Source organism: Bacillus rossius, chromosome 2 (genome assembly GCF_032445375.1).
Source record: "Bacillus rossius redtenbacheri isolate Brsri chromosome 2, Brsri_v3, whole genome shotgun sequence".
NCBI classification, from domain to species: Eukaryota; Metazoa; Arthropoda; class Insecta; order Phasmatodea; family Bacillidae; genus Bacillus; species Bacillus rossius.
Window position 1 is genome coordinate 69,304,885 of NC_086331.1, and position 18,054 is coordinate 69,322,938.

General features: G+C 35.6%; 1 protein-coding gene across 1 annotated transcript in view; it reads left to right on the forward strand.

The window, feature by feature from the left end:
• Positions 1–8,079, forward strand: part of LOC134529352 (src kinase-associated phosphoprotein 2-A-like) — a 281,463-nt gene extending 273,384 nt beyond the window's left edge. Inside the window, exon 4 of the mRNA XM_063363328.1 lies at positions 6,595–8,079. Within this exon, the coding sequence (XP_063219398.1) occupies positions 6,595–7,290 (696 nt within the window). The 3' untranslated portion in view covers positions 7,291–8,079. The remainder of the gene's footprint in view (positions 1–6,594) is intronic.
• The last annotated feature ends 9,975 nt before the right edge of the window (positions 8,080–18,054 follow it).

An 18,054-nucleotide genomic window follows, 5' to 3' on the forward strand; every position in this document is an offset into this window, starting at 1 on the left:
TTTCTCACGGTCCACCATCTTGGATTGCGACGTCACGGCGGCCATCTTGGATGGGTGTGACCTTGACCTTTGACCAAAAAAACCGCAGGAATGATCGCAAGCACATGGATTAACCATCAAAATATTGATAAGACTAATCAGGAGCACACGGAGAAAACCACCATAATATTGACAAGAATAATCAGAAGCACACGGAGAAAAAGACTAACGTTTTCTTTGATATCATAAAATTACAGGGAAAAATAAATATTTAAAAATAAAAATAATAAAAAAATAAAAATATATATGAACTAATTCTGCTAGCTTGTAAACTTATCATTGTTGTGCAATGATAAAGTTCTAGTACAATCCAGAATCAGTTCATGTATTTTTTTATTTTTTTATTATTTTTATTTTTAAATATTTATTTTTCCCTGTAATTTTATGATATCAAAGAAAACGTTAGTCGTTTTTCTCCGTGTGCTTCTGATTATTCTTGTCAATATTATGGTGGTTTTCTCCGTGTGCTCCTGATTAGTCTTATCAATATTTTGATGGTTAATCCGTGTGCTTGCGATCATTCCTGCGGTTTTTTGGTCAAAGGTCAAGGTCACACCCATCCAAGATGGCCGCCGTGACGTCGCAATCCAAGATGGTGGACCGTGAGAAATCTGAGAAGCACTAGCAGGAAGGAGGAACTTTTTTCTCCTTGGAGACTATCGAAGCCATCCTTCTTATGCGTTCGATAGTGAGCATCCCGCATCCCGCATAAAAGAAATAAATATTATTTACCTGCAAGCAACACGTGACGTCATCTGATGTTGAAAAGCGGAACTACTTGCAGCAAGTACCTTTGCGTGAGATAAATTAACTCTCACCACTGAATAGTGCTATTGTAGTCAGATAGAGACATGAAGTTTCGTAGCCACGCGGTCAATTATTCATGCAGTATCGTAACCATGCGTTATGGAAGCTTCGTAGTCCTATAGCCTCGCGATCACGTAACCTTGAAAACTTGCAATCGCATAGTCTCGTAACCTCATTGCTCGTAGTCTCGTAGTTATTATGCATTGGAGCCTCGTAGAATTGAAGCTACGTAAGCAAGTAGCCTTGTAATCGTATAACATAAAGCTGATGGTGCAGTTGGAGCAAAAGAGAAAATTCCGTCGAAGAAAGATATGGTAATTGGAGCCTTGTAGACGAGTAGCTTCGTAGTCAAGAACTCATGCAGACTTGTAGACCTCTATCCTCGCAGTCACGTAAACTCGTTTTCTAGAGGCTTCGTAGCTCTGTAGTCTCGCAAGCCATGTATAACTCGTAACCAGCTAGATCATTTAAGACTCGTAGCCATGTGGTCTAATAGTCTATTAGACTCGAAGAATTCTAGCCAAATATATTTTTAGCCAAAAGACTTTTGGAACCAAAAGACTGTTGGTGTCAATGACTGATGGAGCCAATGAATATTGGAGCCCATGAATATTGGAGCCGATGAATATTGGAGTCAATGTAATATTGGAGCGAGCGAATTAATGGAGCCAATGAATATTCGAGCCAATGAATAATGGAGTCAATGACAAATGTCATGCATTTTCGTTGATATTGCTGCCTTTTCGTTGTCGGTGCTTCCAAATGTGCTGCTTTTTCGTTGTCGGTGCTTCCAAATGTGCTGCCTTTTCGTTGTCGGTGCTTCCAAATGTGCTGCCTTTTCGTTGTCGGTGCTTCCTTTTTGCCTTTTATTTATTGATGGAGCTTCCAAATGTGCTGCCTTTTCGTAGTCGGTGCTTCCGGATGTGCTACCTTTTCGTTGTCGGTGCTTCCAAATGTGCTGCCTTTTCGTTGTCGGTGCTTCCAAATGTGCTGCCTTTTCGTAGTCGGTGCTTCCAAATGTGCTGCCTTTTCGTTGTCGGTGCTGCCAAATGTGCTGCCTTTTAGTTGTCGGTGCTTCCAAATGTGCTGCCTTTTCGTTGTCGGTGCTTCCTAATGTGCTGCCTTTTCGTTGTCGGTGCTTCCAAATGTGCTGCCTTTTCGTAGTCGGTGCTTCCAAATGTGCTGCCTTTTCGTTGTCGGTGCTGCCAAATGTGCTGCCTTTTAGTTGTCGGTGCTTCCAAATGTGCTGCCTTTTCGTTGTCGGTGCTTCCAAATGTGCTGCATTTCGTAGTCGGTGCTGCCAAATGTGCTGCATTTCGTAGTCGGTGCTGCCAAATGTGCTGCCTTTTCGTAAGCGGTGCTGCCTTTTCGTTGACGGTGCTTCCTATTGTTTTTCCTTTTCGTTGTCGGTGCTTCCAAATGTGCTGCCTTTTCGTTGTCGGTGCTTCCAAATGTGTTGCCTTTTCGTTGCCGGTGCTTCCAAATGTGTTGCCTTTTCGTTGTCGGTTCTTCCAAATGTGCTGCCTTTTCGTTGTCGGTGCTTCCAAATGTGCTGCCTTTTCGTTGTCGGTGCTTCCAAATGTGCTGCCTTTTCGTTGTCGGTGCTTCCAAATGTGCTGCCTTTTCGTTGTCGGTGCTTCTAAATGTGTTGCCTTTTCGTTGTCGGTGCTTCCAAATGTGCTGCCTTTTCGTTGTCGATGCTTTCAAATGTGTTGCCTTTTCGTTGTCGGTGCTTCCAAATGTGCTGCCTTTTCGTTGTCGGTGCTTCCAAATGTGCTCCTTTTTTGTTGATGGTGCTTCTATAATTAATGTTGTTTTGACTCTAGTATTATTGTAAATGGTTCTTGATTTGACTAGCGTATTATTCAAACCGGTTAATGTATATAAGCGAGTCCTAGACAGCAGGACGCTCAGTTTGTTACTGACGTCGGCGGTGTAAGGATCACCTAGTTTGTTTAATGTGGTGCATAAATCGCGTAATTGCCTGTTCTTGACACTTCGATGGCATCTTTACCGACTTTAACGTCGAACTCGGAGGTTGTACCATCGTCTACGGGAACCTTTACGACAGCTACGACGGAGAAGGTGCAGATCCCGTTGGCAACGCCTCTGACAACACTGGAGGAGACTTCGATATGTGCTGTTCCACCATCAGCTGAAGTTTCATCAGCATTGAATACTTCAATTAATGAAGAGCGTACTTCGCATCAGTGCAAAAACTGTGGTGCATCATTAACTATCACCTCAAATGCTTGCAGACATGAAGGAAGCGGTTGTTCTAATAATGTTCAAAGAATACAATTTCAGTGCAATAAGTGCAATAAACTAATTTCACGTCTCGATAGCTTACATCGTCATTATAAAAAATGCTCCGAGTCGTATAATGAACATGGTTATTGATTTGACTCATGTGTTGTACCGGCTAATGAGACTATATAAGTGCTATGAACTTCAGTCCGTCTCTGGCTGTGGTGATGAACGGATCGGATAGACATTTAAATTCATGTAAAAGGCTTAGTCCGTACAATAAGAAGACTGTTTGAATCGAGGAATCCACAAGGCTTTGGTAATTTGTCAGTGTTTTTTGTACTTGTAGTAGTATATTGAATTTAAGTAATAAATTTTTTTTAAAAGAACTTGTGTTTTTATTTTCTCAAACCTAACACTTTTTTAGTATTTTTTTAAATTAAAGTTGCTTTGTATCGACCAGGGATCGAACCAAGGACCTAAGTCGATCCAATCAATCATTATATGGATTACTAATTTATTTAATGAATTTTGGATTTTTTTCCCGCTTTTCTAGCTACATTATTACATGATTTCAAGATGGCGGCCGAATTTCAAGATGGCGGGGGGCACCTCCATAATAAATGATTACTGCACTGTAGCGGGTTAGAATAAAATTATCCAGATGGAAATGTACTCTATAATACAAGTACACACACAATATGGTGTACTCCAGCAGGTGGTAGCTCCTGGTAGCATGTACTGAACATAAAATGTCGGATCCATTATGTTCGACAAGGACAAAGTCAAATTTCAAGGAGAAAGTCAAATTTCAAGGTCAAGGTCAAATTTCAAGGTCAAGGTCAAATTTCAAGGTCAAGGTCAAATTTCAAGGTCAAGGTCAAATTTCAAGGTCAAGGTCAAATTTCAATGTCAAGGTCAAGGTCAAATTTCAAGGTCAATGTCAAATTTCAAGGTCAATGTCAAATTTCAAGGTCAATGTCAAATTTCAAGGTCAATGTCAAATTTCAAGGTCAAGGTCAAATTTCTAGGTCAAGGTCAAATTTCATGGTCAAGGTCAAATTTCTAGGTCAAGGTTCTAGGTCAAGGCCAAAGTTCAAGGTCAAGGACAAAGGTCAAGGTCAAAGTTCAAGGTCAATGTTCAATGTCAACAGTTGAGGACAACAGTATGGTGACCAGATAATTATACTACATGGTATCGGCACACTCTAGCAGACGAAAACAAGATGGTGGTCTCCAGTGGATGAAGACAAGATGGCGGACATGATGTCATACTAGTTGACGATATATACCTTTGTATTGGTGGTAGATCAGTCTAGGTAGCTTTCATGGAGGAAGGATCGACCGTTTACTCTCGCCGGGAATCGAACCAAGGACGTACATCGATATAATCAAACAGAATTCAAATACGTTAATTTTTTGATGAATTTTGGAATTTTTTTCATTAAAATCGGATAATAAATAAAAAAGTTAAAGATGGCGACCGTAACGGAAACTGCAACGGTGACGTCATCATCCAATATGGCGGAAAACACGTCACCGAAATTTTCGAGAACACAATGACGCCATCCAAGATGGCGGATCCAAGATGGCCGCCGGGGTCAAGGTCAAAGGTCATGGTATCCTTATTCCTAGAAATGGCTTAACTGAGGCTTGAGTTAAGGATGCTTAAGCCTATTTTAGGAATTTGTGTTCTTTCTAAGGCAAAAGACATTTGTGGTTTTTTGAAATCCTAATTTTTCCTCGAAACGGGAATTTTTCCCTCGAAAACGGGAAATTTTGAGTCATTTTGAGTCATTTTTGAGGAATTTTGAGGAATTTTTGCCGCCGTGACGTCAGAATCCAAGATGGCGGACCGACAATCTTCAATCCACCGCCTGGCGCCTGCGCCCGTAGCCCCATTTACATACTACTTATAGCCTATGTACTATCCAACACTGAAAGAATTTTTCAAATCGGACCAGTGGTTCCTGAGATTAGCGCGTTCAAACAAACAAACAAACAAACACACAAACTTTTCAGCTTTATAATATTAGTATAGATTATTTTTGCTGTACCTCACCCATTGAGAATAATTACTATTGTAATAAAACGTTAATACTTTGAAATATAATGTTAATATAATTATGTTCTTATCACGTAGATGTGTCTTTAGGTTGGTTATGCCTCTTCATCCGTAATTTATAATAGACATATGTTAGCTTTTTAAATATTTTAAAAATGTTTTTATAAAATAGTTAATCTAACTTTTAATCTTATAAGTTTATCTTAAACATAGCCCTTTTAGTTCGTGCCGAACATAATAAAATACACTATAAAAATTTAAAAGGTATTTAAAATAAAAAATACAAATTTATAATCTTATGAAATATATCCTTTAACCTATGCCACATATTTTGTACTATATATTAATAATAATATATGCTGTAAAACATTAAATATTTGTAAATAAAACTTAATAAAATTTATAATCATATCACATAGACATGCCTTTAGAATATGTACATTTACCCATACATATATATCATAACTTATGCTAAAAATACAATAGAAATTTTAAATAAAATTATTATATATATTTGTAATTTAAAAAATTATTTCTAATTTAAAATTAAAAAAAATCCTTGAACTTTTGCCCCTTTACAAATAACATACATTCTTATTCATGCTTAAAATAAATTAAATTTAAAATGGTATTAAAATATTTATCATCTTAAGACACAGTTAGGTCTTTTAACGTGTTACCTAGTACTTATATTGTAACGTACGCAATTAAAATATTTTTTTTATTTTTTTTATTTAAAATGTTATAATGACTATACTGTTGTGACAGGTTGGTGTTACAACTCCACTATTATTTACTAAGGTACTACTATCCCAAAAACAAGCAAAAAAATCTTAAACGCGGTTATGTTTAGAAGGTGCCATCTTGTACGCATCACGAACAGTTCGAAAACTTGCTACAAGAAAAAGTTAGTTTCCCGAGCACTAACAGTGCTTGTTTTAGTTAGAAAAATCTCTGCTGGGTTACGACGCCGGGAATGTTGGCATATTGATTTTAATAATTGATACAAAAATATGACATGTTGGATTTAAAAGATTTATACATTCCTTCAAAAAGTAAAACATATATGTTTTCCTTACGACATTTTTAAAGTGCAATTTGTTCATGGTGGTGTAAGTAAACGTTTTGGGTGTATGTTTATTGTTTTGCTTTGTGTATATTTTTAGCTTATTTAAGTTAATTACCCCTAAATTTAGCATCATATTATAAATTAAGTAGGTTAAAATTTAAATATAAAATTATGGATTTTTCTGATGTGTTATTATTTAAAACTTTTTTCTCATATGAGTTTAATTTTATACACACGAACTTAATGACAAGATCATTAAGTTGTGGTAACATTTAGTATCACGATAACAATTGTTAATTATTAGGTAATAGGATGATATTTTAATGAAATAATAGTATTGCTCAGAATTGTTTTTTTTTTTTTTCAGTTCATAGCAAGAACTGTGAAAGACATGGATCAATGGGTGGCTGCTATATGTGAAGCAAGTGAGCATGAACCATGCCTTAACCAACGGAAACCACACCAGACTCTCAGAAAACTACCATCACTTCCTCGTGAAGACGTGGAGTTGTACGATGACGTAACAGTTTTTCGCGATAGCGGAGAAGAAATCTATCACGATATTTCAGATATGCAGCCTAGTGAATTATTAGAAGACAAAAAAAGTCCGCTTGTAGGTAATCACTTAACAGAGCTCCAAGTTTCTGGACAAAAAAAAGGTAATGACCTAAGTGAGGAAGAATATAAAGAAATTATATACGACGATGTGAATTCCTTGTTTGCTTTTAAAGATTTTGGAAATTCTGTGGACTTAAATAAACCTCAACAACAAAACACGGTGTCACAAAGAGAGATAATCGAAAAAATTCACGAAAATAGTGAAGATAATTTAGAAATGTACGATGATATTGGAACTGAAAGTACAAGTTTTAAAAAAGCTAACTCCAGTACACAGAAAACCAACATCGGCCTGATAGATAAAAATTTTGGTGAACAAATTAAAGCATCAATTTTTAAAATGAAAAATAGTTCTGGTTTGTCTAAAGTAAAAATAACTACTGCATCTAAGACGGATTCGTCAGAGGAACTGTATGAGGCAATTGAAAACCCAGTTTTACAATGATCACGTAGTATTTAAAAAGCTCTTACTGACATTTATTCTTACACAGAAATCCAAAACTATCTCAAATCACAATATTTAAATTTTTTGATGTAAAAACTAACTGTTTTAACTGTGCTTATTTAATTTTAAATTCTGAAATTCATATGGTCATTCATTTGGTCCATGTAAGAGGTGTCGTGCTAGTTTTCTACATTAACACTCTAGGTTATTTTTGTGGGGGCTGATCTTACTTGTAAGGATAGTGACTAGCATAAATGATGAATTAAATGTTATATTTTATACATTGAAAACCAAAATGCAAACAGCAAAAATACAGGACGTCTCTCAATTATTTAAAGTATCTTTGTAGAATGTGTTTTGTTCACAAAACAACGTGATCAAGATTATTTCTAAACAACTCATTAAATAGAAACGTTTTCATTCCTGTATTCTCAAAATTAGGCTACAAAGAGTGCAGAATATGATTAAAGAGCTGCAATATTGTGGATAATTAAAAAATGGCAAAAATCAATTAAGGGGATAGGGCAGTCAAAATAACATTTAAACATTACTGCATAATTTAGGTTCAAGTTTTGGGTATTGTTTGCTTCTATGGATATTTATGTTTTGTACAAATATAGATACACTGCATTTGAACATTCAAATTTTTAATAAAAGAGAAAATGATGAAATAAGATCTTAGAGACAGTCATTACATGACACTTCATACTGTACTAGATTATGTAAGGCCTGCCACTCTAACTTATATGGAACAGCTAGTTTGGTGATCAATAAAACAGTTACCCTGCCTTCCTTTTGCTTTTATTTTGCACAAAAACCACCTCCAACAAAGCAGTGTTTGTGCAGATACCAGACTATACTAATGTGACACAAATACTCTTCCAAAATTTATCCCACAAAATTATGTTCCAAAAAAAGATCAGATCCACTTATATACCAATTTTTTTTCTCATACAAGTTGATGTGTTATTATCTTGCATGACAACTATTAAGAATAAACCATTCTGAATTATTCAAAAACACATTAATGATATGCCTGATACATTCCTTCCAAAAGTTCATTTCAATGAAAATGTCCACAAAATTAAGAATATTCGGTCTCTTCTTACAGTTCCCTATACAATAATTGTAGAAACCACCTTTCGATTATTTATTGGTAGATTTTTTAATATATTTTTTTCCTTTTAGTTTTAAGGTAAAAACAAAATTGAGAGAGGCAAATTTCACCTGAGGTGTTAATTTTTAGTAATGGTATTGTTTATCAAGGTCAGTGTTTAAGTTCAAGGTCATAGATTAAGGTCACAGAAATTCAAGTTGTTAGCCGATCATAAATCCCAATCCATCCTATCTACCTTAAGAACCCTGTTCCCAAAGCGGCAAAACTATACTTCTAAACTCAATTCCTCAATTTTTTAAAACTTTATTGACCTAATTACTGTTTATTGACTTTCTATTAACAGTTTCGTTGACTTTGACTTTTTGTGGTCAATTCAGGGGATACAGCCTTACCCGGTATTTTAACACAGAACCCTTTACACCAAAAGCAGTCGTGCATTTAACTGCTCTACATAGGTCGGCTACATTCGGATCTTTATACAATATTCGTAAATGCTTAGCTAAAATAAGAAAAATATGTTAATTTATTAAAATGTATTATACCTTCATTCATCATTTTATAGTGCAAACAAGCTTGTTTCAAGTCATTCTTAAGTGACTTGATGTAGATCGTCTACTCACTGTCTTTAGGCTCGTCCATACATGCTGAATTTGTTGTTTAATTTTATTGTCATTACTATTATTCGAGGGATTTTCCTGTAAATGTATTGCGACAGCGCTCTTTCATAAAATGTTTTGTCACAATATTTTATAATCCTGTATTTACTAAATATTATCAAATATTATTAAATACTCAAGAAAGTGCTGTTAATAAATTATAACACTTGCGTGACCTTTTACAGCTTGAAAATAAAGTTTGGTGAATCTTTGATCATACAATTTGTGACCCATCAAGAAATGCAAGAATAAATTGAAATAAATTTACAGGAAAATCACTTAATTAATAGTAAACGAGATAATTAAATAACTAACTCGGAATGTGAGACAGAGCCTTGTGCTTAGCTTCGGCGACTATGAAATGTGCCTCGGAAACCGCGAAACAATGCAATAAAAATTTTCTATTTCAGTTAACGCCACAAAAACACGCTGTTAAGACTACCTTTGTTAAGGACGTCTTATAGAAACATGCAAAACAGTTGTCATCACCGAAATCATTTTTATACGTTTATCAGTACAATCTTGACCGTTAGTGTACTTGGCAACCCCGCAGTAGGGCCAAAATATCCAAGTTGCTTTGGAATAGTGTTTTGTAGAGAACATTTATATTTATCTTAAATACACTTACAAAATACAAAAATAAACATTGCATATAAGGTACTGTAAATAGCTTACAAACAATTCTGTTCCACAAAAGGTTTTTCATCGCACGCAAGCGATATCTTTAAGAGTGAGCGTTAGTTAAACTTTTTTGCTGCAGATTGGAATGAAATTTTGTCAAAAGTTTTATTTAACTACTGTTGTTGTCTGTACGTAGTTTCGAAATTTTTCATAACATTTTAATTGATTATATTAAACCTTAAGTTTTAATAATTTAAAGCAGTTTTATATAGAATTTTAAAAAGTCTCGTGTCTGACGCGTTAACTATTTATACACGTAACCTTTTTGTATTCTAAAATAAAATTTCGTTTTAATAGGTGCAATAATTCTATCATAAAATAATTAAATTATAAATCTCTGTATAATGTAGAAGTGTAGTCTTTTATGAAATCGCCTCTTACACGTTACTAACATATTGTAGGTAGATGGGGTAAAGCCCTGTAGAGACAAAGCACCATGGATATTTGTTAAGGCTAAAATATGTCAGAGCTATATCTGGGAAAGCCAAACGATGATCAGCTAATATTACCAATTTTTCACACGTAGCGAGTGCAGACGTCTGTGAAACTATTTCCACCTAAGTTCGTATTCGACGAATCAAAATGAAAGTTAAACTACATACAGTAGAAAGACTTCTGCATCGTTTGATACCTAACATATGTCTGTGCACTGCCTGGAAACTCTAATCGAAGGTTTGATGAAAGTCCAATTTCGCGTTGTTTTTGGAATTTTACACGCAGCCGTTTAAAAATAATACGCGCTGAAGAGCGCTGAAGAGTGCTGCTAAGTATTGAGTAGCGGGAACTACCCTGAACCAGGTACTTACTATCTGCTCGTAGTGGGGACTGGCGAGACCGCGCTAAGCCGCTTATCTCTCATCAAGATCAAGAAAGGGGGCAGTGCATTGTTACCTGCCTTTTTATGACCACTGAACCATGGAAGTGCAGAGTATATCAGTTCTGTCGTTCAAGTTCCTTGTGCCAGCCGAAAGCAACTTGCATCAACAGTTCCAAGATGTAATTAGTAATCATATTGAATTCTTTAACATTAATTTTTATTAACGTTACCGTATTTTTCCCTGTTCACTTACAATTTGGTTTATCTCACACATCTGCCTCCCTACTCTCAGTACGCCTTCATGGCCAGTGACAGAACACCTTGTTATCATTAAGGCCCGTTATGTAATGACACGGAAACGTAATCAAACGGAAACGCATCTCGTAAACGCAAGACGACCATTTACGGTACTCCGTCAGCTCGTTCTACAGTATACGGATTTCACGGAAACATAACAATACTTGCGCCAATAAGCGTAAAAAATACTGACGAAACGCAATATCATTGTAAACAAGCTCAAACGTGAAATTTTAAACATGCATCGGTTTTTATGTTTAGTTTACGTTGAATTGTGCATGATGACTTCTGTTTGATGCATTTAACTAGTCAAACGGCTTATAATTAGAGACGCCTGAATTTCGCGAATAGATTTCGTGACTGGTTGTATTGCATATCACTGCATCTCGTATTCACGTAACTGATTGGGTGCTTGTTACTCTCGCGCGTCTGGGCACTTAAAAAAATATATGTCATATTGTACCACACGTACGCTAATTATTGAATAATCACTTACTGTAATTTGTACATCTCGGTATGCATTTATACACAACACATTCGGCTTTGTTTTGTTAAACCTAAAACAATTAACTTGTCTGTATTTCACGGTAAATTTATCACTGTACTGAAATGTCACTTTTGATTTTAAAGATTTGATTTTATATGTCACATTGTATCAAAACATAAAATAGTATGAATTAGCACATAACAAACAATGTAAACAACCTATATTTCATAAAATCATTGCTACATCCACCAGTTTTCAAGTCACGATGTATGTAGATTAACCGACATGCCGAAGGCATTACTTGTTGGAATTTCGCGCTTAATCTAGCTCTAAAACTAAATATTTCCATTCGTTAAAAGTGTGCCGCAAATATACTTCTATTTGTTTATTGACATTGGTTTTTTTTTTCTTTTTCATTTGAGCCATTGTCGTTACGCAGCCTTTTTTGGCCGTTCAAAACTGGTATTCCCGAAAGAGAGGTGTACTACACCAAACTAGACTTTTTTGATATTCCAGACAGAAGCATGACGTCTTAATTAATAAAGCGGAAACAACTAGCAAATACATAAATATCGTATGGGGAAGGTACCTGAGGGTAGGGTATCGTACCCCGAGTGCAGACTTGTTATTAGGCGCCTGTAGGCATCTGCATGCCCTAAGGGATGATAGCAATGAAGCCCTGCAATGGCGAAGCGCTTGAATGAGCAGGGCGGTGGAAACGGGAGATCCCAGAGAAACCCCGCCAACCACGAAATCGGAACGATTCCTACATGCGAAATTCCGGGTTCTGCCCCGCTGGGATCGAACCCAGATCGCTTTGGTGGGTGGCGAGGGGTGTGACCCCTCGACCGCCGCGGACCCTAACATGACTATTCAAAAACAAGAATAAAATGGACATGTACATGGTATACGTAGTGATAAAATAATGCAGTGCTATTAGCTGCATGGAAGAATGCATGCACAAGAGTTCGGCATTGCCCATTTCTCCATCTCTCTTACGCTTGCGGATGCGAATATGTGTACACTTACGTGTGAATGTAGAACGAACTTAGTGTCTTACATTTCCCTTTTCGTGATACGTATACGTTTGTGTGTCACGGTCAAACGGGCCTAATCATTACTTGCATAGCCATTTCATAAATAAGTGCTTAAAATAAATGTACAACTCCTGTGCCCAGAAAACTGCTAGTAACTAAATAGGCACTTTGTTAGCGATGCTAAGACTTTGCTGCAACTATTTTAGTGTACAACGTGTATTTTAGTTAAATTCATTGTTTTATATAATTATCCTAACTAGGCTATTAATTTCAACGACAGTTTGTTCTTTAATTGGGAAAAAAAAATTATCTTGGTTTTCATCTGAAATAAGTGCGTATGGCCTGAACACTGGTGAAGTACACTCCTTTCAAATAACACTCTAACAATTTAAATTACAAAAAATACAATTAAAACAGTTTATACATATATATATCTGGTTATTTACTAAAAATAAGTTAATGGAATTTTAAAGAAAATAGATCCTAGTTAACTTTAAAGAAACCGCGTCTCTATGAAGATTCGAACCACAAAACACTTTCTCTATATTAATATTTACACTGCTAACTAAACATACCCCAGAACAAATGAACAGTAAGCACCAAAACGAAAATATTTAACATAATTAGCATAAAATGTACAAAATAAAAAAAGCTTTTTTTTACAATAGCATAAAAATTACAAGATACAATAAGCGCGGATGTGAGTGTCGTATAGTGCCTGGTTGTAATACTACTATAACAACCATGATTTAGTGAATTATTTTGGACATACGCCATTTCTGTTTTGAACTGTTAGTCATGTAAAAACATCCGAAAACCAAATAAATAAATAAAATATTAAAAACAGAAAAAATAATTTCCAAAGAAAAACAAGACCGAGTCAGATGTATTCGAACACAGTCTGAACCAACAAGGAAAATAAAAATAAATATGGAAAATACAACGAAAACATCACATACCAAATATTTAACCTCAAAAAAACTAGACAGCACAAGAAATCCGTGAAAGGAACTTAGTCAAGAAAAATAATGTATTAAACACAGACGAACACAGTGGACATACAGTGAGACAGATTGGATGCAAGCAGACAGAAAAACTGGACAACGCAGCAAACACATAAACACAACGATGAAAATACAAAATTCTATGAACAACACAACGACGACAGCACTAACGAACACAGTATGGTTGTGCCTGATGGCGGGAACAGATGTCAGTTCCCGGAACGCGGCAACTTCTGTCATTGAAAAACTTCTCTGTTTGTTAGTGCTGTCGTCGTTGTGTTTATATGTTTGCTGTGTTGTCCAGTTTTTCTGTCTACTTGCATCCAATCTGTCTCACTGTATGTGCACTGTGTTCGTCTGTGTTTAATACATTATTTTTCTTGACTAAGTTCCTCTCACGGAATTCTTGTGCTGTCTAGTTTTTTTTTTAAGTTAAATATTTTTTCTGTGATGTTTTCGTTGTATTGCCCATATTTATTTTTTATTCCTTGCTGGTTCAGACTGTGTTCGAATACATCTGACTCGCTCTTGTTTTTATTTGGAAATTATATTTCTGTTCTTAATATTTTATTTATTTTATTTTCGATGACTAACAGTTCAAAACTGCATTGGCGTATGTACAAATTAATTCACTAAATCAAAATTCCCTATTGAATTAATCATTCAAAGAACGTAATACAACTATGTGTATACAATCGAGGCTATGACTGTGTTAGTAAAAATTTTCGCTCTGAAAAATATTGTTCCAATCGGACCCAAGTTTTAGACAGTGTATATGGGTGAATATCGTACTGATGTTTAATAAACGTTGCTATCACGCTCGCGTCTGTAATTTTTGTAAATTTGTTTTACTTCCACGTAATGAAGCCAGCTTTTGATGGCATAATTACACCCGGGAACAACCGATTTGTTTAAAGAATTATAAATCTTAGTCTGAATGCTCGGTTCGCCCACGCTTTGTTATGATAAGTCCTATAGCATCGATCATACAATTCCGTATTCCTGTAGCTGTCTCGCCAGATGCGCAAAACTGGCATGATATTTCAAGAAATGATATAACCACAGAACATTTTTGAAAAGCCACATAATTATAAATCGGCCCCTTTGCATTAAAGTTATTATATTGAGGAAAATACGTTTTGTGGGAACAGATTTTTTTTTTGCGGCAACCAATAAATAGTTCGTGACTAAAAGAATGTAGCACTAATAAACAGTTCAGTGACTGAGTAAATATTATCAATGTTACATATGATCAGCAGCGTACCAAACTGCTAAGTTGGTCGATATTACCTCGAAGCTTAGTCATGTCCCGATTAACCATTTCGTGTTATTATGATTGTGTTTGATGCAGTGTTTACCATTTCCTTGCCTTGAACTTATACTTGCAACATTGCACTTATTCACTGTCACAATAAAATAATTAACCTCCCTTCAATAAGTTGACAAAATGAGATTTAAATACATTTGCAGAACTCACAGTCTACTTGACAAATCACTTGTAGCACTGACTGCAAAGGATGCTTTCATAGTTCTGTCTGGCCGTTCATTAATATGATAACGGTAGTGTGCAAATTAAAACAGACCGAGATGTCTGACTGAATTTAAGTCTGCAAAGTACTGTATTGTAAATTAAAACTTTTCAGAAAAAAGCATTTAAAAGCATCATGGAGAATTACGTAACGAAAGTTAAAGACAAAAGTTCTTATAATGCTTGCTTACCAATGTTATTTCAGTTCAAAAAAGCTGGCGTTCCACTAGTTCATATATTTTTTAATCTTCTTGACATGATAAAGTTATATTATTACAATGCTATTTACGTAATGTATTGAAGTGACTCAACTTAAAGATTAAAGCAGTGTTAATGTTGTTAATCTTGCTACTCTTTCGCCAGAAGTTGTAATCTCCATCATCAGGGTAACAGCCATGGTACAAAAAGGGGGTAGGTATACTGTGTAGGTCAGTAGTTAGGGCATATAGTTGAATACGTAACAATCTAGAGCCACTACGCTGCCAGGAACATGGCAGATTAGATTTTGTCCGTTATCACTCCTCGTTTATATGCCGCACTGTGCGTTCTATAATGGACGTAAAGTTTTAATCATTTCTGAAAGACGTTGGGTTGGCGAAGACAATATATAAATGTGTGTAAGAGGAGAAGAGACACTGTTAACAAGATCACAGGTTATCACATATTGTGATCGTTGGAACGTTATCAACAGCACTCATAAAAATTAGAGTTGAATTTATTGTCTAATTAACTTGCGTAAGCGGTAGTATTTCGTTGGTTTATGTTAGTTCTACCTTTGCATTACAATATCAACGGAATATATATATATATATATATAAACATATACAAACTCATGCCGTTCCAAGCTTTTGGCTTTAAATGGTATATAGTCTATCCCATGAACGAGTGTAGGCCTACTTCTTTACATCTCGGAAAAGTAATTTTAAAAACTAAACGTAGTACCTATTTTATATTCGCAAATCTATGATATAACTTGCCACAGGGATGATTAAAGGTGAAACGATGTAAACAGCAAAAGTACACAGAGTAGTTCACACGGGCATCTTTCTTGTATAATACCTGCATATTCACTTCGGCTTGTAGGGAGCGTTTGTTGTGCGAGTGATCACAGAGCATTTTAGTGTCTAGCATACAAGGACTTGTTTACTAGCTAGTGCAGGACAGTGACAGTTATATTTCTTATATTTATTATAAAAGTCGAATGTAAACGAACAGTTTACGAATACACGCAAATGATGTTATACGAAATAATTTTCGGAGAACAAATTAATTCGAAAATAATGATGTCTAAGTGGATGAATAAATAAAATATTTATGAGTACGGTACACGAGTCTCAGAAGCGACGGAATGAGAAGGGAGGGGGAAACGGGAGATCCCCGGCAACGTCCAAAAGCAAAAAATCTCGGATCGCCTTTCGAAGAAATATTACCTGTTTTGCATCATGTCGCTAAAATAATGACGTAGTACTCTTAACAACTATATTTCCATTTTTGCCTTCATTATTTTCCCTTATGCCTAAACAATTAATATTGAGCGAATAAACTCCTACTGGTTCAAACACATTTTCCAAATATGCATTCGAAATATTTAAGGGTACACATTTTCGTACAAGAAAGTTTTAAGTGTGTACTGACCACTATTTGGTTGGATGCTAGGTTCACCATAGGCTCATTCACGCAATTTATCTACCACATCATTAATTCTACGTTTTGTTACAAATTATTTGTATTATTTGTGTTAATACAATATCACAATTTTACCACATACATTTAAAATTGGGAGGTTTTTGCTCGCAGACTGACTATTGAACAGTTTTGTTTTCGATTTAAGTAGGTATATATAGTTCATCCTGGGGCAGGGGCTGGGGGCTGGGGATTCGGGGATTCGAGGCGGCCATCTTGTATGACGTCACTTCCGGCGGCCATCTTGGATTACGTCACTTCTGGTGGCAAAAACACCTCAAAAGACCTCATTTTACACCAAAATGTCCCTTTTTCAAGGGAAAATTTCCCTTTTTCGAGAGAAAATTTCCCTTTTCGGGAAAATATCCCCCTTTTATCTGCTGTAGGATATCCGGAGATGCAATATCCGAAGGTAGGGTCGCAAGATCCGTAGGGAGGGGCGCAAGATCCGCAGAGGGTAAATTATCCTCTTTTGCGGAGTGCTAGTTTAACCTGTAAATCCCTATACCTGTCATTTCGTACATTTAATAGGGCTTAGATTTAGGGAGTCACGACGGCCCTCTTGGATTATGTCACTTCCGTCGGCCATCTTGGATTTGACCTTGACCTTTGACCCCGACAGCCATTGTTTTCTAGAACATTCTGCCATTTCTAGTTTAGTCCGCCATCTTGAAAATCTTTATATATTATCCGATTTTAATGAAAAAAAAAATTATAAAAAAATTAAATAATCAAAATAAAATTTTATAATAAATAATTATTTAAGAAAATTTTAATTCAAAAACCCGCGCATCGAACACCCCACTCTCCTACATTACGAATACACCATCTAGCACCCTACTCCTCTATTACAATGACATCGTCATCGAACACTCCACTCATCCCTGTTACAATTTTTCGTTACACTGCATTCTTTAAAATAAATGTATCATCAAAATAAAAATATATACCATCATTGTCTGCCGGAGGCAGCCATCTTGTTTAGTGGAGACCGCCATCTTGATTTCATCTGCTGGATGTTATCATCAGGTGTAGGTTTCTAAAGTAAGTTAGTGTAAGTAAGGACGAGTTTTAATTCTCTACCAACATTATTATGACCCTTATAGACCAACCATTTTTTCTTAAAGTCTTATCATTTATAGGTTTTAACTAAAATATATGTTATCAATACTATCGTTGTGGATGCGATAGTTAAAGTAATGATAATTTAAAAAAAACATTTATTACCCCATCTTAGAGGACCAGAAATTCAGAGTCCTAACTCACAACTAATATTCTCTTCTCATGTTTGCATACTCATGTTTAAAAGCTGCATGGAAGCAGATATATCTAATGTCTGCGTACAATTTAACTTTTATAAACAAGTTCATTTTTGCGTACTCGTGTTTAAAAGCTCCATGGAAGCAGATGTTTAAATGTCTGCGTATAATTACATTTCACCATTCTCTAAGTCATTT